At 47.7% G+C, this 27,945-nt stretch overlaps 4 protein-coding genes across 6 annotated transcripts; 1 reads left to right on the forward strand and 3 right to left on the reverse strand.

Annotated features, from left to right (window-relative positions):
* The first annotated feature begins 226 nt into the window (after positions 1-226).
* Positions 227-1,694, forward strand: LOC131206622 (ATPase ASNA1 homolog). The gene is made up of 3 exons (XM_058199240.1): positions 227-711; positions 784-1,042; positions 1,110-1,694. The coding sequence occupies exons 1-3, from the start codon at positions 302-304 to the stop codon at positions 1,446-1,448; spliced, it is 1,008 nt and encodes a 335-aa protein (XP_058055223.1). The 5' UTR covers positions 227-301; the 3' UTR covers positions 1,449-1,694.
* LOC131206621 (2-amino-3-ketobutyrate coenzyme A ligase, mitochondrial) lies at positions 1,624-3,990 on the reverse strand. Its single transcript, XM_058199239.1, has 3 exons — positions 3,573-3,990; positions 2,828-3,030; positions 1,624-2,764 (listed from the first exon to the last, which is right to left on the reverse strand). The coding sequence occupies exons 1-3, from the start codon at positions 3,625-3,627 to the stop codon at positions 1,745-1,747; spliced, it is 1,278 nt and encodes a 425-aa protein (XP_058055222.1). The 5' UTR covers positions 3,628-3,990; the 3' UTR covers positions 1,624-1,744.
* A 461-nt stretch (positions 3,991-4,451) lies between these two features.
* LOC131206698 (uncharacterized) lies at positions 4,452-18,034 on the reverse strand. Of its 3 annotated transcripts, none has more exons than XM_058199365.1 (7): positions 16,255-16,338; positions 10,437-11,279; positions 10,173-10,344; positions 7,775-7,911; positions 7,509-7,706; positions 6,913-7,440; positions 4,452-6,845 (listed from the first exon to the last, which is right to left on the reverse strand). In XM_058199365.1, exons 2-7 carry the CDS (start codon positions 10,638-10,640, stop codon positions 6,573-6,575), a joined length of 1,512 nt encoding a protein of 503 aa, XP_058055348.1. In that variant the 5' UTR covers positions 10,641-11,279; positions 16,255-16,338; the 3' UTR covers positions 4,452-6,572. The 3 variants fall into 3 exon arrangements, with proteins under 3 accessions (XP_058055348.1, XP_058055349.1, XP_058055350.1); XM_058199366.1 differs by lacking the exon at positions 16,255-16,338 and adding an exon at positions 16,027-16,039; XM_058199367.1 differs by lacking the exons at positions 10,173-10,344; positions 10,437-11,279; positions 16,255-16,338 and adding exons at positions 17,218-17,420; positions 17,486-18,034.
* A 504-nt stretch (positions 18,035-18,538) lies between these two features.
* LOC131216212 (nose resistant to fluoxetine protein 6-like) lies at positions 18,539-27,906 on the reverse strand. The gene is made up of 12 exons (XM_058210644.1): positions 27,723-27,906; positions 21,535-21,698; positions 21,260-21,406; positions 20,735-21,029; positions 20,304-20,667; positions 20,052-20,220; positions 19,775-19,854; positions 19,601-19,714; positions 19,374-19,524; positions 18,974-19,303; positions 18,796-18,910; positions 18,539-18,721 (listed from the first exon to the last, which is right to left on the reverse strand). Exons 1-12 carry the CDS (start codon positions 27,838-27,840, stop codon positions 18,660-18,662), a joined length of 2,109 nt encoding a protein of 702 aa, XP_058066627.1. The 5' UTR covers positions 27,841-27,906; the 3' UTR covers positions 18,539-18,659.
* Positions 27,907-27,945: the final 39 nt, after the last annotated feature.

Genomic DNA, 27,945 nt, shown 5'->3' on the forward strand with positions numbered 1-27,945 from the left:
CATCGCATTTTCGAACGGATTATAAATGCAATTACAGCTGATGTTTTAGGAAAAGAATTAATTGGTTACACAAATAGTTTTTTTTATACATCTTGCACCGCACACAGAGCGCTTATTGGACCGAAAAGTTCATCGTTTCAAAAACATGATATTTTAACCAAAGCTGGCAACGCTGGTCTGAGCTATTCAGTTTGTTAGCATACGTAACTGACAGCATCGACAGCGGGTCGTATGCGTACATATTTTTGCTTACGCATCGCGCGCGTCGTAAACTTTAATTTTCCAATTTTAACCATTAACCATGGACGAAGATCTGGAGCAGTTGGCGCCAACAATACAAAACGTGATCGACCAAACGTCCCTGAAGTGGATTTTCGTCGGCGGCAAGGGGGGCGTTGGCAAGACGACGTGTAGCTGCAGTCTGGCAATACAGCTGGCCCAGAAGCGAGAATCGGTACTGATCATATCGACGGACCCGGCCCACAACATCTCCGACGCGTTCGATCAAAAGTTCACGAAAGTACCGACCAAGGTGAACGGATTTGACAATCTGTTTGCAATGGAAATTGATCCGAACGTGGGCCTCAGCGAACTGCCGGAGGATTATTTCGAGGAATCTTCATCGCTGAACGTTGGGAAGGGTGTACTGCAGGAAGTCATCAACACGCTGCCAGGTATCGACGAAGCCATGAGCTACGCTGAAGTGATGAAGTACGTGTCTAGCTTGGCTCTTTAATGCGGTCTGTGTCTTACGGTTGCTTTTAATCTCTTCCTTTCCCACAGGTTAGTCAAAGCTATGAACTTCTCGGTGGTCGTGTTCGACACCGCCCCGACCGGTCACACTCTGCGTCTGCTGTCGTTTCCGCAGGTGGTCGAGAAGGGGCTGGGCAAGCTGTTGCGGCTAAAGATGAAGCTTTCGCCTATCATTTCCCAGATGGGAGCCCTATTCGGTGTGCAGGATTTCAACGGGGACACGATCGCAAACAAACTGGAAGAAATGCTTAGCATCATACAGCAGGTTAACGAACAGTTCCACGATCCCGTAAGTAATCCGAATCACGGAAGGTTGTCCCGACAGATCGCAATCATGATTTCGTCCTTTTTGGTAGGAACAAACCACATTCGTTTGCGTTTGCATAGCCGAGTTTCTGTCGCTCTATGAGACGGAGCGATTGGTGCAGCAACTGAGCAAGTGCGACATCGATACGCACAACATTATTGTCAATCAGCTACTGTTCCAGCGGAAGGGACAACACCCTTGCACCATGTGCTCAGCTCGCTGCAAGGTGCAGGAGAAGTATCTGGACCAGATTGCCGACCTATACGAGGATTTCCACGTCACACGAATGCCGCTTCTGGACGAAGAGGTTCGTGGTGTGGAGAAGCTGAAGAAGTTCTCCCGGAACCTCCTAGTACCGTACTCACCGGATGATCCTAAACCGGAGTAGAGGATGGCGGCTGGCGCGGAATTCGATATATCGAAGAATGCGGACAACCATGGGTAGCGTGGCACGTTTGTGGGGTATCCTTTTGTTGCCAGTTTTGTTGCACCCAGTTTTACGTTGATCGCACCTGTGACACGCAAAAGACGCAGCAGAAAGCTGCGCGAGGGATCCTGTTCAGTTGTAATCGAAGATTTTGTTTTATTTTTCCATTATCGCTTAATGCAAATAAAAAAGAGATATTGTTTTCGACACACTGCATAATCCTCTCTAGAGCTAACCCGTCATCGGATACGAATTGCTTACGAAACGACACCCAACGTTTTGCCTACCTCGATGAACGCGGCTACAGCCCGATCGATTTCCTCCTCCGTGTGAGCCGCCGATAGCTGCACCCGAATACGAGCCTTTCCTTTGGGGACTACCGGATAGCTGAACCCGATAACGTAAATGCCGCGCTTGAGCATCTCATCGGCAAATGTGGAAGCCAACCGAGCGTCCCCGAGCATCACCGGACTGATTGGGTGGTCCATGCCGGAGATGGTGAAACCGGCTTTTGTCATGGCGTCTCTAAAGCGTCGCGTATTGCTCTGCACTTTCGCCGTGAGCGCGCTGGAGGACATCAGCATGTCAAGGACTTTGTAAGCACTAGCGACGACCGGCGGTGGCAGTGAGTTGGAGAAGAGATACGGTCGCGATCGTTGCCGCAGCAAGTCGATCAGTTCCCGTGGCCCCGTTGTATAGCCACCGGCGGCTCCACCCAACGCTTTCCCAAGTGTTGAGTTTATGATGTCGCACCGACCGAGCATTCCGTAGAACTCCTCCGTACCGCGGCCGGTTGGACCGAAGAATCCGGTCGCGTGACAATCGTCCACGAAGGTGATCGCTCCGTAGCGGTCGGCCAGTTCGAATATCTCCGGCAGCGGAGCCACATTCCCATCCATCGAGAACACACCGTCGGTGACGATCATCTTGAGCCGGGCTTCGGTCGTACGAAGCTTCTCCTCCAGATCGGCCATATTACGGTGTACGTAGCGAGCTTTCTTGGCCTTGCACAACCGTATCCCGTCGATGATGGACGCGTGATTGAGTTCATCGGAGAACACGGCATCTTCCGGCGTGAGGACAGCCTCGAACAAGCCGGCATTGGCATCGAAGCATGAAGCGTACAGGATCGTATCCTCGCGCCGGTGAAACGCGGTCAATTTGTTCTCGAGTTGTTTGTGGATGTCCTGAGTGCCGCAGATGAACCGTACCGAGCTTAAACCGGCACCATACTCGTCCAGTGCTTTCTTACCGTAATCGATGACATCGCTATTGGCCTAAAAGAAGGAAAACCCACGTCACAAAACAGTTCCTGGAATATTGGGAAGCAGTACGCCTACCGAAAGTCCCAGATAGTTGTTGGCGCAAAAGTTGAGAATCTTGCCGGAGCTTCCTTCCACGCCGATGGCCGTTGCCTGCGGGGTTGTGATGATTCGTTCGTTTTTGTATGTCCCCGCTTCGCGGATACCGTTCAGTTGGTCTTGGATGATATGCCTCAGTTTCTGGCTGCCGGCCGTTGCCGTGCTGTAGAACGCCACCGGTCCTGTAATCCGTTAATGTTATTAATCCTCTCAATTGAAAACATATCTAATTCGTTTCGATAGCTTTTTTGTGCAGGAGAAGCCATTTAAGATATAAAGACTATCTTATGCTCTTCTTCCCGAACCGGCATTGGCATTGACGCATCTTTCAGTGCGCTGCCTGCATGCTGCCAATGACCCTTTGACGCACGTAGCATACTTCGACGCTCGCACGGTGTCCTTGACCATTGGCAAACGATGGACCAACACGGCGTCACTAGTGAAGAGTGTCAATCATTACGTATGAGACACGCATAAACCAAGAAAGGACTGAAATAGATTTGTTCGTTTGGTTTTGGGGCACACAATAGGATCGACCGCCTATTTCTAAAATGATATTCTGTTTGGACAAGGGGAGAGCCACTAGTTCAAAACCTAATACTTCGCACTTTTCCCTTTAAGCTGTTGTTTATGAAAATTTGAAAGTAAATTTAAGCGGCTAACATAAGCGTTTTTCATTCAAATCCCATTCGACGCGGAGTCATATATCCAACCAATAGCTTACCTCTAACATTGTTGCATTGCTGCAGCAATGGACGGGTAAAATGCATCGTTGTCATCTTTCACTCCTTCGAAAAAGACCCGCGATATACGACGACTGCAACGTGTGTATGAGACGAAGGCGTGCCAAGTTGCGGTCCGGTTTGCGATGCAAATCCACCGCACCGCTGCTGCACCGTCGAGCTCGGTTAGAAATACGATGACGAGCGCTGTCCGGAGTCCACAAAATGCAACTATGTTGCCGGGACACACACAAACGCACAGGTGTTGGAGAACGAACTATCTTTTCAAGGGCCGATGTGATGGACGAAGCAATTTCGTTTGATTAGAACGGCCAGCGAAATAGGATCAATTTAGCGTGCCGTATGGTACGCGGCGCGAGTGGCTATCAGAATCGCGTGAAGGTTGACCGTTGGAGCCGAGGCGTGCCGCAACACTATTTGAGACTCGCAAACGGTTGCGTTTGCGTCCAGCTACTGGTGTAAAAAGATCGACAACGCGCGAGAGTGAGAGCGTGTCGCGAACGCGATGCGTTCCGCGACGGAGATCGTAAACCGGCAACCGGCTTATACCGGTTGCTAGGCAGGTTGTTGTTGATGATGGGAGAAAAAAAAGGGTGGACCAAATATCTTAGTTGAAAGTAAGAGTGCGCGAGAGAGCTACCGGAGAGAGTTTCTTGTTTCAAAAGTTAATATCTCAGGATCGAATACATGGCTACGCACACCAGCGCAAACGTTACCGCGTTGTTTAATCAATCGATGGTTGTAGGACAAACGAAGATCCTAAATTTACGTACTTTGGTTACTGACGAAACAATGATTGTTTCTTAAACACCCGATACAAGCCCCTTAATCGATCGATGGTTGATTTTAATTTGAAAGGATTTATTTGGGCGCAATCAGTATATTGGAGTCTGATATCCTAGCCAAACCATGTACCTGTACGTGTGTTTGTTTGTGTGATGAATGTTATAACATTGGCTTCTCAATCTATACACTGCCGTTTGCCACCTGTTGGCCGGTTTTGCTTTGTTTTTGAGTTGTTTTTGGTTGTATCATATACGTATTGGTTTGGGTTCGTATCGGAGTTCTCTTCGATCCTCGCTGTTTCGGTTTTGATTCGTTCGACAAAACGCAATCGACAGATGGCAGTCAAATATATGAAGTGTAAAATAGAACGAAAAGAAAAGCGAAGACTAAACATAATAAATCGGTCAAGTTCCGCTAACTCATACCTCTAGCAGCATCCGCACCCTTGTGGGGCTTCTTATTGAGTTCGCTTACACTTTCCCGACATTTGAAAAAATCAGTAAAACTAAGAACGCTAACACTATATGGTAAAGTATGAAACGTAAAAAAGAAATAAGTACAACCTGCACATTACTATCCTGTTAGACTACAGACGAGGCGCAAGAGGGGCGAAGATATGAAACTATGATTTTCTTGTATGCTCGAACCACCCACACATACAATCGAGATCGTCTCGATTACCACCAGTTCGTACGCATTAACAATTCTAACAAATTTCTCTCTTAGTATTTTCTTTGTGTGAGTGTTCGCTACGCGTCAGTATGTTTAGGTGCATCTTCAACAATAAACTTAAAAGCCTGGAGCTGCACAACGAGAACAACTTAGTGAACGAGAACATAAGCTGCCGATGCAGGGATTTTTTACAAATCCTTGGCAAGCAAGGCGGCAAACCATTATGGTTTGCGAAAACACTAAACTTAGAGTATAGGAAAGTATTCACTATACACCACACCACCGTATTGGCCATCACTGTGCTCTTCTTATCACTTGATTTGGACCATTTACAGATAAGCAGCTCGACAGGGACACAGAGAGCCTTCCGAGCGTACAAAGCTTGACTTAGACGGTTGGCAAGCGGTGCTGTTGGCGCCGGTGTGCTAAGGTGATGTGTGAGCGTACCCTATGTACTAACGTATTATAAAATACATCTACTGTCGGGAAGGAGAGTCACGTGGATGAGTGTTTTCTAAAAAAAATCCATCTTTCCTTCCCACATTTCTGCCCGCTATCTTGTTGCCTCTGAGTATCAGTAAATAGTAATAGTTTCGCTATCCGTGTGGGTGAGTTCTCTTTGCTCTCTCTTGATCAATCATTGATTGTTACATCTCAAAGGTCTGCCCGCTCTAAAAGGGTAATTCATTCCGCAAGGTACCGAAAGTCTGTTTCCTGTTTTTGCTACTGATTTGGCATGGATCTGTAAGTGCGAATTAAATACTAATGTTTTGCACGCACAACTCGAATGACTTCTACTTGAAACTATTGGTGAAACGGGAACCACTATTGAAGTGGGGCGTATGTGAACTTGAGTAAATTTTTACTGTTTCTTTGTTTATCAATCTTCTCTACCACTTTCGTTTTCGATGTTTGTTCAATAATTGAAAAATGTTTCTACGTTCCGTTCTGTTGCGATCACTCTCTTTAGGATGTTTGTGGTGTTAATTTTCTATTGTTTTGTTGCGATTTTACCGCTAAAACTAATCTGAATTACGTGAGTGAAAACGTGGTACCTTCTGCCTGCCCTGTTACGCCTACTTCTCCTTGTTTCTCTGGCTGTTACTTGAATATCTAACTCACTTTGCATCGATGCACCAACAAAGTTTGATTTTTGAACATCACTCGAGGGCCTACTGTTTGTCTTTCCTGTAACCCAATCGTCTCAATATGATGGTTGGCCACTCGCTCGATCGGTTTTCTTTACCTATGCTTATTTTTCCTTTGCTTTTTTACTCACATTTTTCCTGTTTTTCCTCATTTTCCTACAATATAATCCATTTGTTCTGTTCCACAATGCTTACTTTCTCGCGTGCGCGTGCGTTCCCGCGTTACTTACGTCAATTGAATTATTTAAAACTTTGGTTTACCATGCTGCCGTGACCGTGAGCGAACTGCACGGTCGCGTCAGCTCGTTGCATTAGATAATCATCAATCTTTGCAGTGTTTTCGAAATGGCCCGTGTACCTGTTCGGTACACAATTTTACATGACGGAATCGAACGGAGCAACTGCCTTTTTGGTTCCCGTGGTCGATGTTGCAGTTGCCTTGATGGACGCTGCTGCGGCCGTGGTTCCGGCCGGTTGTGGAGTGGTCGACATTTGAGTAACTAGCGTACCAGCGTATAGAAATGCTTGTGAAGCAGAGGCCGCAGTGGCCGATGGAACGCTCGGTTTGGGTGTGACGGGTTTGTTCTCACTGGCAATCTGCTCAGCGAAAAAGTTCGACAAATCTGGCGGCAAGTTTTCCTGAGCGATCTGCAAACAATGATACAAGAGCATCAAAACGTGGGTCTCCTTTTATCAGGGTCTTCAATCATTTTACCTGCTTCTGCGTGTTGTTCGCTTCCCGCGACCGATGTATGGCTTCTTTCGTTTCCACCTGCTGTATCTGGTCCTGGAGTGCACCTAGCTTGCCGTTGACACCGTCCAGCTTGCTGTGGTACTGCTGGCACTCTTCCTGCACCTTCGCGATCGTACCGTGCAGGCCAGTCGTCACGTTGGCCAAGGCGGCCAGCTGATCGTTTAGTGCTTTCCGGTCCGCTTCGAGTGAGCTCATATTGTTGCGTATCTCCCACCAGACCGCTTCGATCGAAGACACTACCGACGAGATGTTGGCCGTGTTGTCGAACAGCCGATCGATGCGCTGCGTGTGGTTCGTGAGGTCATTGTCGAGCCAGACGTTCTTCTGGTGTAACGCCTGTAGTTCGCTGCTCACGTTCGCGGCCAGCTTGTTAAGCTGATCGGTTAGCTGGTCACGGAGATCGACGATCTTCTTCTCAACATCCTGCGTTCCACCAGCACCCATTATTTCGGATACGGCGGTCGTGTTTTGAATGCGGCCGAAGAGAGTCTATTGAATTAAGCAAAAAACTGTTTAGAAGTCGGGTGGGATCAGGTGATGATTTTGCGCGGTGTCACCTGTAGCTCGTCGAGTGTTTTGTTCAACTGTTTCTGCTCGGTTTGGATCGACACGAACCGTGTCTCAAGTTCGGTGATTCGCGACTTGGATTCACCAATATTGGAGCCCAGATCGGCGACGCTCGACTGCAACGCGTTCAGTTGTGCTTTCTGCGAGTTTTCGTTCTTCTTGTCCATCGATTCGCGTAATTCCTTCAGCTGAAAAAAGCAACACGAACACGAATCAAACCCATAATCTTTCTCTTCCGATTTGCCTATTTACTTACCTCGTTGAAGAAATTGCTGAGCACTTGTTGCATCTCGCGCAGCTTCCCGTTGAGGGCGGTCTGGTTTTGTTCGAGGTTTTTCGACGTTTCGTGCCACTTCTGTAACGCTTCCGGTACATTTTGACTAGTTGCAGACACTGGGCGGGGCAGTGGCCATCGATAAGGTAAGCGCAGGCAACGAATGTGGAAAGAAAGGATGATAATGAAAACCCGAATTAATTACGCTCATTTCCTCGTGACTAGGTGTGGCTCCAGCAATTGGAACCGGCTCGATCGCTACAAGAGGTCATAAGTTTATGGACTTCTGGTGTGCTTAATCCCAAAATAGATAGCACTTTTTCCCGCCCGTCGAACGGCATCGAATTAATTCCAATATGAAAACGACGAGCATAACAGGACGGATCCTTCTAACGCTGGACAACGCCGTTGTTGCTTGGTGGCTCATTTTCTGTTATTTCTGCATTGTGCTTCTAATTGACCATTCTCTCTATCCGGACCGTCGCCCGTCGCCGAGCACCGGTAATTGAAAGGATAATCGGATCTAACTGAATTATCGTCCATTGCCGGGATGCCGAAAGGTTGGCACAGGAATGGCCGAGTCGGTCTACCACGGGCCACAAGACGCCAGCATCAGGCGCATCTCGTTGGGAGGCTGCCTAACGCGTGGAGCTGGAAAATGTTGGCAAATTTATGGGCCAACCTTTTGTCGGTCCCAGAATGGTCGGCTCCGGAACTTTTGATGTTGGGCTGATGAAATGGGCTTTTTATTGCAATATTAAACAACATTCCCACCGGAATACCGGAAGGAGGGGCACCAAATAGCGACGGAATTTTGGGCGCCGTTGAATAATACGCCATTGCTCGGTTCCTTCCGCCCGGTTTATCTTGCTGTGCCTTACTTCGAGTGTGCCGACGGTTGCTTTGATGTTGCGCCAAAAGCAGGAAAGATTATTTTGCACACCAGAAGCTAGCAAGGCGGGCGTCAAAAATATAAATTGGAATAACTTTGTAAACATGCGGGAAGGAAGAGTTTTGATTTCTTTTCTTCATTGAAAGTGTACGCACAACATGCCCGCCTGACCGACGCTGGCTGACCATTAGCAGCCCTGCTGCCCTGCCCTGTTAATTGTTTTACAAAGGACCAAAGCTGCCCGATCTAGATGGCGTAAATAAATAGGCTTCTAACTAAATGAAGCCAAATTATCTGTTTTCTTAGCAAAGCAAAGGGCACATTTTCATGTTCCCAAGATAACAACCTTTTGTAAAACCAGGACGTTGTCTATGAGACAAAAAATATAGTCTCGAAAATAAAGAAGCCTTAGCCGGACATCGCTTCAAACGTCAGTTTATCGTAAAATTAAGCACAAAAGAAACACACACCGGTTGGATGAGGAGGTTTGCATCGGTTTTGCACTTTAGAAACTAATAAAAAAAAAATCAAGGATTGAGCCATCCGGAACCGACAAAGTTGGTCCAGCAAAAAACACTACCAAACATTACGCAAATATAAATAACTCGCTCGGGTGGGTAGCCATCTTCATCGAGCCGAAACTGTTACGATTTGCAGGTCGTGTCCAACCGTGTTGCGTGTTTTTTGTGGTTTGCAGTATGGAGCACTTGAACCTTCCGGCTTTCTCTAGGAACTCCTTTTAGCCCACAAAATTCAAGGAAAGTTCAAAACGACCTTAGTGGCGGAAGGAAGGCAGGCCAGAGAGATTCTCCAGCGAAGGTCGAGGAAGAAATTATGCAATTTTCTTGTTTGGGTAAAACAAAAGTATGTTTTACGAGTTTGAGAAGCACCCAAGAGCTACACCGTCCGCCCGTGCAGCATCGTTCTCGAATATACTGGGTTTATCAACTGGAAAGCAGGAGATTATCACATACCACTGAGGGTGCGGGTTTCGCCGAGTCCCTTGGCACAGTTTTGGAACGTTTCCCAACGACCGTCGGCAGACTTGGGGATGCTTCCCAATGTCGGGTGAAATTTCACTGCATTCAACCACACAGGATACGTTTGTTTAGGACTTATGGCTTATTGCTTTCCGTGTCATTTGGAGCGAAACATGCAATAACGGTACGGTAGTGGCATTTGCGGGTGTCGTTTACGCAGGAGCATGTTGAGCACTGCTCGTTGCCATCGAAACAAGAATTATATTTTTCGTTTGCATAATATCAATTTTGCCACATGCTGCGATGTGCGTTTTGATACAAATCGTGTGTTAAAAGAAACATATAGCTGAACCTGATTCTTCAATCCTTAACTATACCAAGAATGGATTGAGGCACTGAAGTCCTCCGACATATTCATTCTAGTCTTTAATAGTAAGCTTTTGAAAGTATGGTCATCTTTTGTATCAAATAACAAACCAACGAAAAAAAAACTATTCGTCTTTATCACCTTGCTCGATGCGAATGCGATACTGCGATATCTGCTGCCGGATATCGAAGTACAGCCAGTACATGAAGCCGAGCGAGATGAAGATGCAGGACACGAACAGGAGTGGACCGCAAGTGCGTAAACAGGAGAACCGTTTCGCCCGGCACCGGGACTGTGTGCGGACTTTGGGCTGCTACATACACAGAGAGAAGAGAGACAGAGAGAGATAGCAAACGGACAAATTGATTACGGTTCAGCCACTGCCAGATCCTGGGAGGTACAGACCCACGAGTAGTCCTCCTGCTCGTCGGTTGAGTTCGATAGCAGCTGATCGTGGGAAGCGACGCCATTGCTGGCGATGTGCCGACCACCTCCCTTCGATCCCTTGGCCAACGAGTGCGCGACCAGAGCGTCCAGTTCGCGCCGTTTGCGCATCTTCTTCCCGCCGCCGCGCAACGGAACGGCCACATGATGGCCGACGGATTCCATCTCCAGCTGAGGCGGCTCGTCGAACGTCACTCGGTAATGGGCCGGACTTTGGTGCGTGTGGTAGTGATGCAGGTGATGGTGGTGGTATGTGGCCGAGGCGGGTTGAGGCGTCGTGACACGCCGCGGACCTCGAATGATGCCGGTCGGGCGAAGCTCCGAAAGTTCACCGCAGTTCTCGCCGCCGGCGCCGCCGAGCCCTTCGCAGACGTCGTCGTCGTCGTCGAGGTCGTGATCGTTGCTAGCGGTCGTCCCGCCGCCGTCGGCTTCGTCCTCTTCCTGGTCCGCGTCGTCGTGAGCGCCACAGCCGTAGCCGTACCGACCGATGGCTCCCCGTGGTTCGATGGACGCCGTTGGCCAGCCGGCGTGCACCCGGAGATCCGTGGCTTCCGTTTGCACCACCGGCACGCGACAGAAGGGTTCGTACAGCCAACCGGTACTGCGCACGTGAGCCAACCGCCTCGGGGGCGCTATCGTCCCTGCTGTTCGGGACACATTTTTCCAATTCCCTGTCTGGTTGCCAACTACACTGCACTTCGCCTACTGAGGCGTTCGCGTGTCACACTTCACTTGTACTTAGTACACGTTTTAGTACACAATGTTGCTGCACCGAAACTGAACGCGCTAACTAATCACAGTAGCCTGGTACCCAAATAGACGGCGAAGGAATTCATTAGGTTATGCCTCAAATAATAAAACAGCCAGCATTGGATATGAAGTGGTTCGACACTCAAAAAAACAGGATGAATTTGATAAGGGGCCACACAAAGTTTAAATTGATTCTAAGATTAATCAAATAAAAAATTGAGCGTTCGTTAGACTAACGACAGTTTAGTGTGAATTGCCCCGCCAGGCAGCACATCCGAAAATGTATTAAAACATATACTTGTTCCTAAAGGAAACACCTCAGACGAGACCAAACTTTAGTCAACAAACATTGTGGGAAGTGTTTTCCAAGAGGAGACTTGAATCAAATTTTGTGTGCGAAGCTTTTGCCCGTATTCCCCGGGGCCGGGTTCCATGAAGTAGGGACCATCTCCTCTATCTCACATGATGGTAAGTAAATTGGATTTTCCCATGAAAATCAAATAAAACCAACAGCAATTTACGGCTGTGTGATTTTTGGGCCGATTCTCGGATAAGTTATGCGAGCCTGAGCGAACTGTAGTCAAAAACAAATCTCCCATTGGGCCGAGCGAATCGAGCGGAATCGTGGGGCGCTCAGATTGGTCCCTGGAAAACAACAAATCCTAATTCAATTGAAGGTAGCCACGAAATGATGGAAGATGGACAGATTTTGGATTTTTTTTTTCAAACCACTGTGCCAGCACTAGGAAAACTTCGGGATCCTCCAAGATGGCATCAAACTTGCGATGGATAGTGAAACGATAAGCGGCGCTGCCTTCTTAGCCCGATCGATACTACGAGTCACGCAATCGACCTTGAGATACAAATGATTTCACTTCTTATATGCTAATGGTGCTAATAAAAAAAACCATCGAAAACTTTTACTTCGCCACTTATATCTAAAAGTAAACTTAAAACTAACACCCTACCAAACAGGAAGTAGCCTCGTGGAAATGGTTGACCTAACCGCTCCGTCACGTGCGGGTTAATGGATCACAAACTGTACGTTTAGCTTCCCGTGCACGGGAATGGCCCTAATATAGTTTTTAGAATCCCGAATGAATCGCCCCGGAAGTGGCCAGTTATCGTTCATTCCCTCCACCCGGGCGGAAGGTGTTCAAATCTGTCTAATCTCTTCCCGGGGTACACGAAGGGCGGAAAAGGCAACCCAATTGGGGCCATAATTTGGAGTTCCATTCACTAAAACGACCGAAAAAGGACGGAACGGATCCGCTCTTTCGGTGGAAGGTAGGCAAATAAATACATCTAAAGCGGCCCGTGCCCGAAACCTTTCTCAGAAGGCTACCCCACGAACGGGAACCACCTCAGGACCTTCATAAATTCGACGGTATTGTGTCGGTGGGAAAAGGTGCTTCGGGCCACATGTACGAGGCCGGACAGCTAGAGTGTCAGAGAGAAAGCGAGAAAGCGATACACTTAAGGTCACCTCGGTTTCATCCGGTTGCCCGAAACGAGCGTGAAAGGATACGCCACACCGAAGAGGGTGGTAGCCTGTTGTACACGTGGCCCTGGACACCGTCAGTATGAATGTCCACCGGAAGGAAATGAAATTAGAATTATGCAAATGACGGGCAACACTATTCGCTGGCTGCTGCCGGCACTGCTGCTGTTGATTCCCGCTGTGCCTGGAAAGCCGTCGGAGGACGTCACGATTGAAGCATGAAACCACTCGCCGCCAAACCACATCTAAATTCAAATAGCGACGGAGCATGACCACTTAGACAAGGTGTCTCCCTGTCCTGCGTGGTCGCTGTTTATTTGAAACCAAACGGAGCGGCGAGAGGATTCATGGCTCGATGTGAAATGCGGGTCGCGCGAGCAATTCGCTTGCAGTTGGTGTTTCTGGTGTGACTGTACACCGGTGTACAACCCGATTTTGCCTGTCCGTTAGATGTGGCCTTATAATGTGGAATTAGACGCATGTACACCCATTTCAAGCACCGTGGTCGTGAGCTTCTCCTGGTGCAAGGTGTAGTCCGGAATCAGGAGTCCGGAAATTACCAAAGTTCAAGGTTGCCACTGACTATATACTCTAATTCCGTCGCAACAGAAATACACTCTAATTCCTTCGGCCTTCGCAGAGTCCCTGTTGACCGCAAGGTTACTCCCGGAGGCATACACACATGTATACATTGCGCCCTTTAGCGTCGTGCAAGAATTGGGCAGAACTTTGCCTTTCCGTTACCCGCCCAGAGAGTGGGAGTTTTCACGTTTCTTTTTCCATTCCCGTTGGGGGTACGTGTGAAATGGCCAACTTTACTTTGTCGTTGTTTATCGCCGTGCTAACTACGTAATGCATTAAAATGGAAAACTTGGACCCGCGTCGGTGGAATTACCGCGAGCATCGGCGGGAAACGTTTCCGACGTGACAACCGTGTTCCTCATGCCGCCGGTAGCAGATGGCTGAGGTGAATTAAAATGGTTTGCCCGGAAGTTCGGAAGTGTCGAAACAGGTCCTCCGATCACAGGCGAAGGCCTGACGGAGGCGAAAGTGCGTTGGTTTTATTTTAAGCACGGAGCTCAAAGAAAAGACAGTGGACAAGGCAAATGAAAGCTTGGGAAAAGTTTCAAAACAGCCCAACGAAGGATTACTGGCTTAAAATTATGAAACAAGAAATAAAACCTTAGAAAGAAAAACCTTGGCTGGCTCTTTTGAATTCCATGAATTGGTATACTACCAATCTATGACATGCCACCGACCGAACCATTTTTTCTGGCTTAAAAAAATTCCCTTGAGAGGTGCAACGGCAACAGTATGTTTAAGTAAAAATCTAAAAGCGGATAGGACCAAACGGAACTTAAGCTAATAATGTTGTTCGTTAGTAAGTACATTGAGTTTAGTGCTCTTAAGCGAAGTAGAGCGCATTAGCAGAGCCAACGCAACCGAATGACCAATTCGAGTGAAACCGAAAACCGGTCAAACAATTATTCATATTTATTCACCATTGCCGGCACTACACCCATTTCGTTAGTACGTAACTGGTCCATGCTCTCCATCTCGTCAGAATGCGGACGGCAACCGGCAACCGAAATACAACCGGAAACGTCGCGGTAGAACACGGCCCAGGAATGCAACACCACCGTGTGTCCCGGGAGAATTGTCGCTTCCCAGTGCCCGGGGCGTAATGCATAATTCAGCATAATCTCCTAATCAATTTGCAAACAGTATTTGCTTCCGTCTGCCAGCCAGACGGCTCGGTCTTGCTGGCTCGATCCTTTTCCCGATCGTTTCCTTCGCTCAGTCAAGTGACAGGCGTAGGGAGATGAGTTTTTCCTCATATCGTACTCCAACGCTCTGCTTACATGCGTTGTCCTTTTCAGTCAGCAAGTTCCTTCTACCGAGAAAGCCACTTTCCGTGTGCGCAATGAAAGCAGCAAAAAACGGTCCAGGAGAATACTTTTATCCAAGGAATGTCAACAACAGTGCGCCACTTGTGCCCTGTTCATCGTTCTGCAACGAAAGATACGAAGACGTCGGCGGGCTAGCTGGCAGTTCCCGAAGCATTTGTCCTTCCTTTATTAGATATTACCGTCACCGTCAGTGACTTGCTGACAAGCATCAACCATCACCCGGAATGTTGGGAGCAATTAGCAGGAGGGCAAACGAATTAAATATTTCACCATAACCTAAAACAATGAAAGAGAATAAAATCCAGTGGGGGGAAGTGAAAGCTTTCCGAGGGCATACCCATACAATGAGTGGCATATCTAAACTCTGATAAGGATATGAAATGCACACACAATGAGATAAGACGCTTGGTTCTATCACACTAACAAAAGGCAGTCGATTTAATACTGGTAACAGCACCGAGGCCCAATCTGGAACGGCGGTGATGCTCTTTTGTGCGATCCACTCGTCGGCAGAAAACCGCGCTTGGAGCCAACGTAGGATAATTAATCATTTGGTTCAGGATCTGCCGGAAAACAGTTTGTTGGAAGTAATGTTTCCATGCGTTTCTCAAAAGGACCAGAGACGGAAAATGAATGCCCTGCCTGTTCCCTTTTCGACGGATCTTTGTTTGAAATCGCCCAAAAACAAAAGTACAAACTCATCGCACAAAATTACGACTCCGATCTGTGTCAGTTTATCAGCGTCGCGGGACAGGAACACTGTATCGCTCAGTGTCTCACACATACGCGTAAAAGTATCCTTTTCCGGTCGTTCACTCTCTCTCTCCTTCATGGTCCGCTCACGGAGGGTGTCTTAACGAGTCCCAAGATTACACCGAAAGGACGAGAGCACGTTATGTGTGTAGGGACAGGCGGAGTAGGACAACAGGCCGCAGGGATACCAGGCATATGGTTGAGGGCGCCGTGGCTTTTTGGGAGGAAAAAGCTTCCACAAGGACGCTGAAGAAGAGAAGAGAGCCCATAAAATGCCTGCGTCCTTCTGAACACCGAGGCCCATTGTGGCGAGCGTGCACGAAGCAGAATAATAGTGCGGCAGAATGTCGATGAAATTGTAATGATCCTGCACAATATAGCCGTTTCAAAACTTTTTCGGTCGCCCAAGGACTTCTCCAATGCTTTCGAGCGAAGCTGCAGACGCTAGCGAATGATTGCTGCGATTGCGTTTTCTTTAGCTGTGTTTATTTCTTGTGAAACCGTTTGTTCTCTCCCGGAGCTGTTTTCGTGGCAACCTGCGTAGATAAAAAGGAATTAAACTTTCAATCGTTTCAGACACTGCCAAAGGGTAGAGCGCTATCGTGGCTCTTTGGTGTCGGCCCTTCCCCCTTAATACCGTTTTCATTACGGATGGCCCGTAAAGTAATCAATTTTCAGCCACCACTTCATTGCTTGGACCACTTTGACCCCGCACATTTTCCGGGACGGGACCTTTCGTGCCAAACTTAATCCGTCAAATCGAAGTGGAAAAGGAAATTTGTCACTTCCCGGAATCGCGCCTAGCACTCCCCAACTGGGCTAATGTCACCGTGAGAGCAAAATGGGGGTATTTCAAAAGCACAACCGTTCACCGTTGATTTTTTTTCCACTGGCATCCGAGTTTTCACTGCCTCACGTCCGTAAGCGCGTCCAAGGACGTAATGTCGTGAGTATTTCTTCTTTTTTCCAGCGCCAAACCGTGAGGCCAACTGTGAACAGGGCGCACAACGCAAACGACACACCGCGTCCGATACTGAGTATACACTAACGGGCGCGTACGCAGCAAGGAAGCAGTTTTCCGTGCTCGCTGCACAGGAGAGAGCGAATTTCCGTGGAAAATGCGTCCATGACGCTCGTTTTGTGGCGGAGTGAAAATCGTACTAGATGCGCAGAGAAACTCCATTCTCCCGCTTTATCTCTCTCTTCGGCCAGTGCTATACCGCGTTTTTCCGAATGTGAGAAAAAGCATGGCTTATTTGTCTCTCACTCTCTTCATACATTGTCTCTCTGTTTCTCTCTCTATCTATCTCGCTCATTTTCCCAGTAATGTACAAAATCCGAAGGATTCCCCTTTCGGATCGCTCACATTGCGACAGTTCAATGGCAAATCGCTCTGCAGACGGATCGAAGAAGATGGAGAATATTCCGCGGGAAAACTAACAACCGACACCGTCCCGGCGACCGTGCTCCTGAGGGGTGCAGCGTCGTGGATACCATTCCGCAGCCGCACAGCCCCAGCCTCCCCTGACGACCGGTGCCCACTTAGCGACGCGGCGATGATGCGTTACGCTTGCATTCCGGTATTTTCGTGCCATTTTAGCATTCCGGCGCCCATTTAGAAGAACATCTGCGTGGATCGATTTTTCTTTTTGATTCTTGTAGCCGAACTCTTGAACCGGACTAAAATTAGGATCTCGGGTAAAGACGGGGATCGTTTTTTCCTCATCAGTTATGCCAGGTATTTCGTCAACTCAAAATGGAAAAAGTGCTATCGTTGGGATGTCCAACCTGAAAAGTTAAGAGTTTCCGGGGTTTGGTGCCCTCTTACCTTTCTGAAGCGCAAGTTCCAGACGACGGTTTTCCCCGTGGATGACGGAGGTGACGTAGGAAATGATGAACAACCAAAGTACGGTCATGGCCACCGCTAGCCAGATACTGAGGTTGCGACAATCCACGTGTCCCGCGCGTCCCGGTGGGGCGCTTACATGCTCATCGTCTCCACGGTACGATGAGGTACGATGCCGAGTTTTTCTGGAAGCGGAAAATCGAGTGTTACACGACCTGCGTATTTCAGTCGGTTTCGGGAGATTACTGACCTACGAACTTTGCGCTTTCGCTGCACTTCCGGGAGCTCGAGATCGGAGAGGCTTTTCGAGTCCTCGGAAAGTTGCAGTAGTTTGAACGATTCATTCTTCTGTTCACCGTTCATCTTTGACGTGTTCATGGCCGCAGCACATTGGATGTGCCCCTCGCTCTCCCGTGGTCGTCCGCCGCTGAACCGCCAGAAGGTTAACCTTCCCGGTCCGACGTCGATTAATCCTAAAAGCGATAACGCTACGGGCGCTACGGATCACAGCACTGGGGACCGCACATCGATGTTGATGGCGGTGGAAGGCGGCAACAAGGTTCCCTCTAAACTGGCACCGAAAAGAGGTAAGCTCGAATAAACACTAGGAGGAAGCACAACGGAAACACTCAGCTGCCGTTTTTGGACGGACCGACACTGTCATAAACTCATGGTGGGTATCCTGAAGCCGGGTTTCGATTCTAAAGCACCCGCATGGGCAAGAGGGCTTTTTGTTGCGTAAAACGTAAAATCCCGATCCGCGAGTCACCGACTATCGCCAGCCAATGGGCACACACAGGTGTTGAGCGGCTGTTGTGTTTTACATTTATGCGTGTGTATTATTGCGACAGTATTAATTTACGAAAACCATCAGAAGAAGCGAGCGAGAAAAAGACGAACGACCGAACACGAAAACCAATCAAAACAAAAGCCACGGCAACTGGACCGTGAGGTTTCGAGCGGCGATCATAAACGCACCAAGGTTGTAGCACCAAAGTCAGTCTTCAACAGCGCGCTACGTTTGTCTTTGCTTAGCAGAAATGTGTCGTTCGTTGGTGCGCATGCTGAAGAAGACAACTTCAACAAGGCAACCTGTCACAACGTTCGTTCGATTGCGGCGGCGGCTCGGCGGCTCGTTAGCTAAGCGGCTGTTTAATTTTGAAGCTTGGTGAGTTCGCTGGTGCTTTCAGTTTTCAAACTTACCGTTTGTCACAACGAAGGAAATAATTCTCTCATAATTTCATCTCGCGTTACTTTATTTTCGCACTCACACAAAACCAAACCGACATACTGTTTTGCTATCTAGAGTTTAAGTTACAGTTAAACCTAAAAAGACTCACGTGCTATCGATCAATCGAGTATTGGTGTGCAATCAAGGAGTGTAAATAAACTTAATTTAATGAATTAGCGAATGATTGTCTCCATTACGCTGACGGTGGGCTAACGTTGTTGTTTTCCTTTGGTGGCTCGGGTTTTGTAATTTTTTCTACAAATAAACAGTTACGGTTGCGGTTTAGTAATCAGGCACTATCAGTCGCTGTAGTTAAGTAGGACACATACCCATCTGTTTGGCTAGTAGGTGCTTCTGGAGGGCGGAAATCGGAAATTCCAATGTCAGAGCGACGATGGCACCCAGAATGTACGACGCGACTATGACGGATATCACCTTCATGTACTAAAACCAGACAAAGCAGCATTAAACGCTGGGCCACCAAGTGCCATTTTGAAGATCACTCACCATCGTCGTGTGGCTAAAGTATCCGATTTCTCGTGCGCCATAGAAAAAGTTCTTCAAGAAGAACACGTGACTAATGTAGGCACAGTACGTCAGACGGCCCAGCGGTACAAATAGTGGGAAGTTTACGACACTTTTGATGAATCGATTATAGTTATAGATGATACCGTACAGAACGATGGCACTAAACAACGCCCAAGCGTTTTTGTGGAGCGGGAAAAACGCGGCAATCCAAAGCGATGGCTTCTCGAAGTTGTTTGTATAGAAAATCATGCTGATCATCAGCACCAGCATGCCACAGGGGACCGTCATGTACCAGAGGAACTTGAGGAACTAGGGAAACAATATACATCCCAAATGGAGCGAATCTCAAGCTTAATTATGTTACCGAATTTCTACTTACACCTGAACGGTTTCCTTTATGGTTTGAGGCTCGCACACGGTAGTACAAGTATCCGTAAACGACGCCCCCGATGTAGCAACCGATGTTCGTGTGAAACGGAATGTAGATCTTGTGGTACATCTCATCGAACCAATAAATGAACCGTTCCGCCCTGTGATAAATGGCCATGGTGTCAACATACAATGCCGAACAATGTTGTCCAATGTAGTTTTATGATTCCCACTTACTGCAACGTGACAAGGAAGACTCCATCGAAATGATTCCAGTAGACAACCACCGCCGGTATCAGAATGGCGATCAATCCCGATACGCTGAAGATGTGGACGGCATATCTCTTGTACCTTGAAATGGAAAATAAATCTTAGTTGAAGGGGTCATTGCACAAGGACCGCTTTCTGTACTTTGTAACTGCGACTAAAATGATGAGCCCCACGGTGAACAGTTGATAATCACAGGCCAAATACCAGGCTTGTTGGAGGCACTGAAAGAAGAAGCAAAGCATGAATGAAGCAAAGCATTTATGCGAAATGTATGGTAAACCGGCTTAGTCTACGCGGGGCAAGAGCCTGGCTCAACAGTTCTTTGTTTCACTGCAGAGTAAGCCAAGTATGCCAATCGGAGCGACGATCATGTGGCAAATCCCATCCCAGCAGGACGGGGTTTCCACCTTCATCTTACCGGTTCGTCCGCATTTACGTAGTTGTTCACGTACAGCAGATTGGTCCACCAGTTGCGACGGCACAAGTTCCGCTCGACTTCGGCCCCACGCGTCCACAGGGGTCCATCCTGTAGCTTCGGTAACCAGGTAGCATGAAGGAGCAGTATGTATGCGTACGCCGGCGTAAGTCTGCCAAGGACAGCACGAGGATTTGTAAGATGACACCGAGAAATGGCTAGCTTTTGCACAACAACGGATGTGGAACAACCTACCGAATGTAGCGGTATGCTACCGTAACGAGAATGGCCGCCCAGCTAATTTTCTTCATCTTCGCCTGGTTGGTGCAAAAGTGGATGCTCAGCAGAAAACCGCCCATCTCGAAGAAGGATTGCACAATCAGCGACCCATTGATCAGAATGTGCCCCAGGGGATTCGAATACTCCTCTTCCCGGCCCTCCGTGTTGGCGAACCCGGTGGCAGTAAATAGGTCACCGCAGTGCCCGACTACCACCAGGCAGAACGTGAAGAAACGAATCGTCTGGAAGAACTTCAGATCCTCGTTCAGCTGATCCTTCGAGCGGGACACCAGCCGGTACCAGTTGCGCACCAGCGAGAACGAAGTGAGGACCATCGTTTCTGCGAAGTCAGGATGGCGTTTTGGAAATGGCGCTCGTCTCCCGTGCGAAACCCCGCCGATACTTACTGCGACACGGCAGATCCTTTTTGTAGTGCTCATTGCCCTGCCGGTTGCTGGTGCGATAGTCGTACCAGGTAGAACCGATCACTAGCCCGAGGATGAGGGCCGAGATGACGAGGAAGCTGATGTCCAGACCGTCGATCGGTACGGGGCGTTGAGGCCTAACGCAGTACTCAATCTCGGTGTACGCCGTCAAGTTGTACTGCTTCCGAAGGGCATAGTTCTGGCAAATGTTGATCAGTCTGCCGTACCGCGCACGATCGCTAGTCACATCGCTGAAGGCATCCGAGCGTATAATGTACTACGACGAAGATGAATCGGAGGGCAATCAAATGAGCATCAATATGAATATATTTATGGTAACGTTGTTCATTAATTAATTCGACTTCGTTTTCGCTCGGTTCAGTTCACTTTAGGTTTTGTTGTGATTTTTGAACCGTTACTCTATCGTCCGGACCACCGAGTGCAACCACAGATTTCACAACTCCGACTGCGGTAATCTGCGCCACTTCATCCCAAACTGCGACTCACCGGGAATGGAATGTTAAATTTCGGAACGTACAACTCCTCCGCCGTTTGGTTATCGAGTGAATCCAGCAGCCGCTGGCAGCGTTCGACGCAAAAGCCACGATCCAGGTGATCGTGCCGGAAGTGACGTTTGGTATCGTTGGTAAAGTTCTGTGAGATTCCGTAGAGATTTGGGTGAAAAACAGGGGTTAATCTGTGAACCGGGTCGATTAACCGGCCCGAAGGCGCCCGAAGGCCAAGTTCAGGGCTGCCCGCTGAACAGCTGATTCACCACGTACCTCGATCTGCCGCCATAGGCCTGACTCCGGATCCGGTTTGATGACCGTGCGCGCGACGCAGTAGACGGCATCGGAATCCTCCGGTGGAGCGTGGTGGGCGCGAGCCACACACGGATCGTACTCGTCGTAGTCGTAAATCTTCGGCATGCGATAGTATTCGTCCACTGGCAGAAGCAGGCCGCGAGAGACACCGAAAACAAGAAGCCGGGTGAGATATCGAAATGGAGCCACTTAGACGTCTAAACAGGGGTACAGCAGCAAGTTTCGCCGCAGTGACACTGTCTCCGATCGGAAAAGCACCCGAAAGAGCTATGTCACTCAGAAGACGTTTCCTATCGGCCGCTAAAAGCTCACGACAGCCACTACGCCGAAGAATACGGAACTCAGAATCGAAATTGCTTCTCTTTCAATCCATCAACCGCCCATTCCAGCACCAAAACCTATCGGCAAAGTGCTGCCTGGCTAATAACATGCTAATCGGACGAAAGCGTGTGCTAAAAGATGCCTAAATCACCGTGGGTTTAAATCCTACCCAAACTACGTCAGAGTGCACATCAGCATCGGTTCTTCAACTTTGGATTTCCAATGAGTTTCTGATGCAAATTTATTCGAAATGTGGTGTTTTATGGACGGGTGTAAAATGAGTAATGCCAGACTGAAATTAACTGGGTTTGTGGCGCAGAACGGTTGTATAAGAGAATTACCACGGCTACTACCTTCACGTTTGCAGCCTAATTACTGTGTGTTGTAATAAAAAGTACTCCTGGAACGGGGTGTCTCCTCGTTGCTTCACAGTTACAGAGCAGGAAAACTTGTTTAATGTCTCGTGGATTCCGCCCAGAGGGGAACGCTCTTAAACCGGTTACGCGTGGAGATGCCCCACACAGCACGCGGTCAAGATCACGATCGTGCCGCAGGACGGCTTAGAGTTTGCGGGAAAATGTGATGTGCCGTTGCGAAGTTTGTCGACCCGAGCACCTGTCAATCCAATCGCGTGGCGCGGAAAACGCACAGAGAAAAACTGTAGAATGTTTCGGGGCGTAGAACAGGCAAGTCCAGCCGGCGGATCGGCTTTCATGAAATAACCTATTTAAATGCCTCCCCAGGTAGTGGCGTGGCTTGCCGCAGATAGCTCCCATGGTTGGTACGAAATGGCGCATGAGATCCGGCGCTGTTGTCCATGATCACTGATTGCACCATGGCTAGACGGCAATAAAAAATAATTTGCCTCATCAGGGGGTACAACGCAAATGTAAGGAATATTTCCCTACCGATGCTGCCACGTAGAAAGTACGTGAAGCCGTCTCGGTATCACTTAATTTGAGCTACGCAAGCACCCGTTCTACGTGATCGTGATCGTCGATTTGCCATCGGTTTAGATTTAGAGAGAGAGAGAGAGAGCGTAAAAGTATCCTCTGGGTACAGCTATTGTGGAACACGACTTACAGGACTGGCGTCCTGCGGCCGGGCTGACATCTTAGAACGCACCCCAGGCCCTTCGAATGGCACACGGGCCCTCCACGGGCCTACGATGAAACCGCAGCCCATCTTTGCGGAAACCTGTTTCCGCCGGTTGGCGGCTCCAATGCGATAGGGTTTATAATGAATGTAATTTATTTTCACAAAACAAACCCCGTAGATTGGTCACCCGATAGGAGGCAGGATGGAACGGTGACTAGACGGAATGGAATCATGGAATCCCCTCGGCGCCTCGGCGTGTGCTCCGTATCAGTGGTGCCGTCTAACGTCTAGCGTTAACTATTCCGCTGCGGTTTACGGGCTCGCGGATGTAGAATGCAGTATCCGTTCTTACTTGCTGGAGGTGCGGTTTTTGAACACCGGCGATGGGGGCCTATTGTACCTTTCAATAGCAAAAAGCGGCACATTGAGCTTTACATAACACAACTTTACCCACTACTAATCGTCGTGGGCGACGCCTTATTTCCAATTGAGGACTAGTCCACGTGAATATGGATGCAGTGGCGCATGCTCCTCAAAATGGCTACCTGTGAACCTGAGATTTCTAGATTCTACCTTTGTCGGCCAATCGAAATGGTCGTTCTGGTTTAGCATTTAAATTGCTTGTAAATTGTGGCAAAAATATGACGTGGACTCGAAATAGATTCTAAAGGGCTCGCAAGTCGTATTTCGTAGCTCGGATCCCGTGGGTATACTTTTACCGAACCACCACCAACGGCGGGCCACTCCAAGAAAACTTGTTTTGTGCCGTAAACCCTCCGCTAACGGAAACGCGTGCGAAGTTATCGTTTAAAATTTTATTTCATCTACCGCAGGGCGAAAACTGCTTTAGGGTGAATAACATTATTCAAATTTACGGATCTTGCGACAAGGTTTCGCTGTTTACGGTTTGCTCGGTCAAGACATCTGCGAGACACGATCACCGAAGACAGCGGCCCGTAGATCGCGCATCGATTCGGGCTCATATAAAGGGCTTAATTATTGAGCGTTTTGACAAAATGTATCCGGCAGTGGTCGTTCCAATTTTTTTCCTGTTTCTATTTTAAGCGATTTACTAGGAAATTGATGGAACTCTTGAAACCATCGATCGATGATCGAAAGCACAGAAGACGTCAAGGAGGAAGCTAAGAATTTTTGAGCGCGTATAAATTGACGAACGAAACACTCTTCAGTGATTCTGGAGTCACCAGAATTGGGATGGGCACCCTTCCATCTGAATGAGCCAGAGCGAGCGTGCCATTATTTGAGTTAACGACCATGTGCGATCTTGGACTTAAACATGTCAAAATCCTGTCCCATGAATGCCAACGAACTCGTACGCTAATCATTGGACGTTTCACATAAAATTTCAAGAACTGGAGGGTCAGAAAAAGAGGAAGAAGAAAAATCCAATCCAGAAGTTAATGAATGCCGCCCAGTTCATCATCCGGATACGCAGCCCCACACATTATAGGGTGGCACCTGACTAGCATTTTTTTTCTTCACCAACAACCGAAAAGAAGCGAACCGAAGCATTTCATCTTCAATCGAGACATATGGTCCGCCCGAAGATCCGGCATCTGAATGATTTCTGTGGTGTCACACACAGAGTGTTCTCAGAGATTTCACTTCACTAAGACTCGGCGGTAGCTTACTAATTAGTATCACGCCTTGCGAAGAGCACCACGCCGGCAATCAATCCATGTTTTGTCACCTTCAACATCACGCTATGATGTGCAAATTAATGCCATCGCTCCTCGTCGCTGTGAGATGCTACGGTCTGGTTCCGTGTTTCTCGCCAACAGCGTGGTCCACTCTAACGGACATTTCTGTTAGAATTGATTCACCAGCCGTATGATTGTAATACGTAAAATATAAAACCAGAAGTTGCCAAAAGTTAGTTGCCGCTAGAACGTGAGATACGTGGACGGAATACTAAAGCAAGTGAATCGAGCCATTTGATGGGGTGGTCCGAATGCGAAACAACAAACTAACACACCGGATAATTCGATGGATCGTGATTCATTAAAATCCACCTTTGGTGGTATCTTCCAACAAACTTCCTATCGAGGTGCGGCGAGAGCGATTGTGACAAATGCGCGCGTTTTTCAGTTGTAGGCTCACGTTCGTCGGTTGGTACCCAGGATGTCTTTGTTTTGGGGCTCGCTTGACCCTAACAAAACACGCTCACAGCATAAGCGTGAGTAGCGTGATTTGTTTTCCGCTACTAAACTACGTTGTATAATTTTTAATCTACTACCGTGGCGCAGTAAAATGAACCCATCGCCGTTATTTTGTTTTTCTTCAAATGGGCTAGCGGATATGTGCTTCGTGGCACCTATTAATGCTAATGACCCTACCTTCGATGCATAGGCAATACGAGTGGACTTCTGCTTTTATTTTACTAATTGAAGATACCAGATATTGTAGGCTGTTTCACTGAAACCAGCTGTTTCCTGTGTGAAGTTTGATTTATAACTCGAGTGCCCGATTTGGTTGATAAATTCAAGATTTAAGAAACAATGGACGCCGTACAAACCGAATCCGTCAAATCGGTGTATTTTCCCGTCACTTAGTGTAGATCCCATAAGGGAAACATGAGTTGAAACTCTTACCCATGAGATCACCAATAAATATTAAAAATAATTGGTTTGAACTACACGTCTTCTAAAATCCCTCAACACGGGAAATTTCTTCGACTGCCTGTGCCGTTCGGCAGAGGAACAATATTGTACTTACTATTGCGCGAAGACCCAGTCTATAATTTGTGCCATTGCTGGATGAACCAAACCCTTGTGCTGATGATTAATCGAGGAACTTCCCCGGTCTGATGAGCTTGCGAAGCGTAGTTGTCTTAATTACTTAAACAAATTGCTCCCTCATCGACGCCCATCGTTAGGGCTCCGTGCGAATATCGTTTAAGTTGCACGGACAGTAATCGAACAAGACCTTTGTAGATATCGAAGCAAAGGTAGACCCTTAAATACCATAAACCACGTCACCGAGCAGCAGACATCGAAGTTGCATCATCCTAATTCGACCTAAACCTCAAACAGCCAAAGACACATGCCGGCCAGCCATGTTTCGGCTGTAAAAACAGAAGAGGAACACGAGGACCAGCACCAATCCCAACCCACCGTCCACCGGTTGTGAGTGGAATTAATAAACCGAGAGTGTCTGGCAAACCTTTCAAATTGAACCGTTTGAAGCGCAGTGCGGATTGCATTACATTTTATTCAAATGAGTATTTTAACTACGATCGACGATCTTTACACGCCCTCAAATCGGTTGGGCGAAGGCGAATGTGTCTCTAACCCACATTTGGTGCGTCAAAAGGTTTTATCATCGGGTTCACCCCAAAACGCTATCGCAATTCTGTAATTTTCTATACCGTAGTTTGTAAACAAGCCTTGTCTGAGTCACGATCGTGAGTTATGATTCGGATCGGAGATCGATGCTGATCATAGTGCCTCAGGTTGTTAACTAATTAGAAACAAATAGCGGCTCGAGACCCTCTGCTGCTCTCCGAACTGATGACGCTGGGGCAACTTTGTTGATCCCGTGGCGTAGCTTCTCCAGTAGCCAGTCGTAATCACTTCGACACCGTAGGTTGACCCTTTCGCAGGTTGATCTCGGATATGAATGGAAGCAATAATTCACGAAGTTCTGATATCTCTATTAGCTTTCAAGCGGCTAATTGATCATGTTTTTCCGGCTCGGTTCCGTGAACAACTGCAAGTCTAAAAACTTTGTCTACTATTTATGCGTGGACCAAATGGTCTCATTTTGTTTGACCTACAAACACTCGCAACATTTACTTCAGGGCGGTCATTCCCAGTGATTGAGAAAACTTTGCAATCCAAAGCTATGCCGCAACGTCGCAATAAATGGCCTAAATCTCTTCAAGGAAGCCACAAGCCACTTATCACCGCTCGTAAGGAAGCAATCCTATACTGCTTCTGGTTCAATTGAATGCACGATCTTGACTTACCCAATTAGATCCCCGTGCTCTGAAGGTCCGTTGGTCCCCAACGGCACCAAAAACCACATACCATAAGATGCAGTAAAACGGACGGAGAGTCCAACCGGAAACTACACCGGTGGAGTTGATAAACAACATTAAAATATCAAAAAGTGCCACGATCGTTAGTCGCACGGCTGGGTTTAGCAACAGTCACCAAAAGTTATCTTGGGGCAGCTCGGCAATAACGCATGAATAATTTTACACGCAAATAAACTAGCTAACCGGAAGGTTTATGTTTTTTTGCGTAAATCGTGACAGAAAAACCCAGCCAGTGCCAGAATGGGCTAGGAGCTAGGGCTTTGCTGGAATTTGGGTTGCGTTGCGGAAAAACCATACGGTTCTTGGCCTAGCCTCTTTCCAATTCTCTTTTTGTTTCAGAGCAAGATAACCGGATAATAAATTGTTCGTTTAGCAACATTTATAAATGGCAGAAGAATGCATAATTTTCCATCAGTAATTCTTCGTACATTTTGTTACAAGAAAATTTCAACTACTAATACTAGTAACAAATAGTGCTTCAAATTTAACACTATACTCCACCGCAGCAGTACAAATAACAGAATAATTTTAACTTTAATTTATGTACACGGGGTTCGGCCACATTAGAAAGTATCTTAACCGACACATTTTGTCAACAATTCCATATAATTATTTCACAAACTGTGTTACTTTTAACATTAAGGTCACAATCGCTTCGAACACTTACACTCAATATTCGAGGCAGCACTGCATTGCACTCCTAGTAAGATCAGCACTGTCACCGAAAAAGCACTAAATACACTTGAAAAAGCCATCATTCGTAAGCCTTTGATCAATCCAATCATACCGACATCACTTTCCGCAAATTATGCGGCTTAGAACACCGTCACAGAAATAAGAATTTCCGATCCCCGCTTGAGCGGCCGTTGAAGTCTTATGTTTGCTCCAAA

The sequence above is a fragment of the Anopheles bellator genome, chromosome 1, assembly GCF_943735745.2.
Source record: "Anopheles bellator chromosome 1, idAnoBellAS_SP24_06.2, whole genome shotgun sequence".
Classification (NCBI taxonomy): Eukaryota; Metazoa; Arthropoda; class Insecta; order Diptera; family Culicidae; genus Anopheles; species Anopheles bellator.

What these genes read in the sequence shown, in the direction of transcription:
- LOC131206622 (XM_058199240.1), top strand. Translation starts at nt 302, where the DNA reads ATGGACGAAGATCTGGAGCAGTTGGCGCCAACAATACAAAACGTGATC. An exon ending in AGCTACGCTGAAGTGATGAA is followed by an intron (nt 712 to 783) that starts GTACGTGTCTAG and finishes CCTTTCCCACAG; the next exon opens with GTTAGTCAAAGCTATGAACT. An exon ending in ACGAACAGTTCCACGATCCC is followed by an intron (nt 1,043 to 1,109) that starts GTAAGTAATCCG and finishes CCTTTTTGGTAG; the next exon opens with GAACAAACCACATTCGTTTG.
- LOC131206621 (XM_058199239.1), bottom strand. Translation starts at nt 3,627, where the DNA reads ATGACAACGATGCATTTTACCCGTCCATTGCTGCAGCAATGCAACAAT. An exon ending in GCAATGCAACAATGTTAGAG is followed by an intron (nt 3,031 to 3,572) that starts GTAAGCTATTGG and finishes AACGGATTACAG; the next exon opens with GACCGGTGGCGTTCTACAGC. An exon ending in ACAACTATCTGGGACTTTCG is followed by an intron (nt 2,765 to 2,827) that starts GTAGGCGTACTG and finishes TCCTTCTTTTAG; the next exon opens with GCCAATAGCGATGTCATCGA.
- LOC131206698 (XM_058199365.1), bottom strand. Translation starts at nt 10,640, where the DNA reads ATGGAATCCGTCGGCCATCATGTGGCCGTTCCGTTGCGCGGCGGCGGG. An exon ending in TCAGCAATTTCTTCAACGAG is followed by an intron (nt 7,707 to 7,774) that starts GTAAGTAAATAG and finishes TGCTTTTTTCAG; the next exon opens with CTGAAGGAATTACGCGAATC. An exon ending in CGAACAACACGCAGAAGCAG is followed by an intron (nt 6,846 to 6,912) that starts GTAAAATGATTG and finishes CATTGTTTGCAG; the next exon opens with ATCGCTCAGGAAAACTTGCC.
- LOC131216212 (XM_058210644.1), bottom strand. Translation starts at nt 27,840, where the DNA reads ATGATTGGATTGATCAAAGGCTTACGAATGATGGCTTTTTCAAGTGTA. An exon ending in AAAGGATCTGCCGTGTCGCA is followed by an intron (nt 20,668 to 20,734) that starts GTAAGTATCGGC and finishes CTGACTTCGCAG; the next exon opens with AAACGATGGTCCTCACTTCG. An exon ending in CCTACTAGCCAAACAGATGG is followed by an intron (nt 18,722 to 18,795) that starts GTATGTGTCCTA and finishes GTTTATTTGTAG; the next exon opens with AAAAAATTACAAAACCCGAG.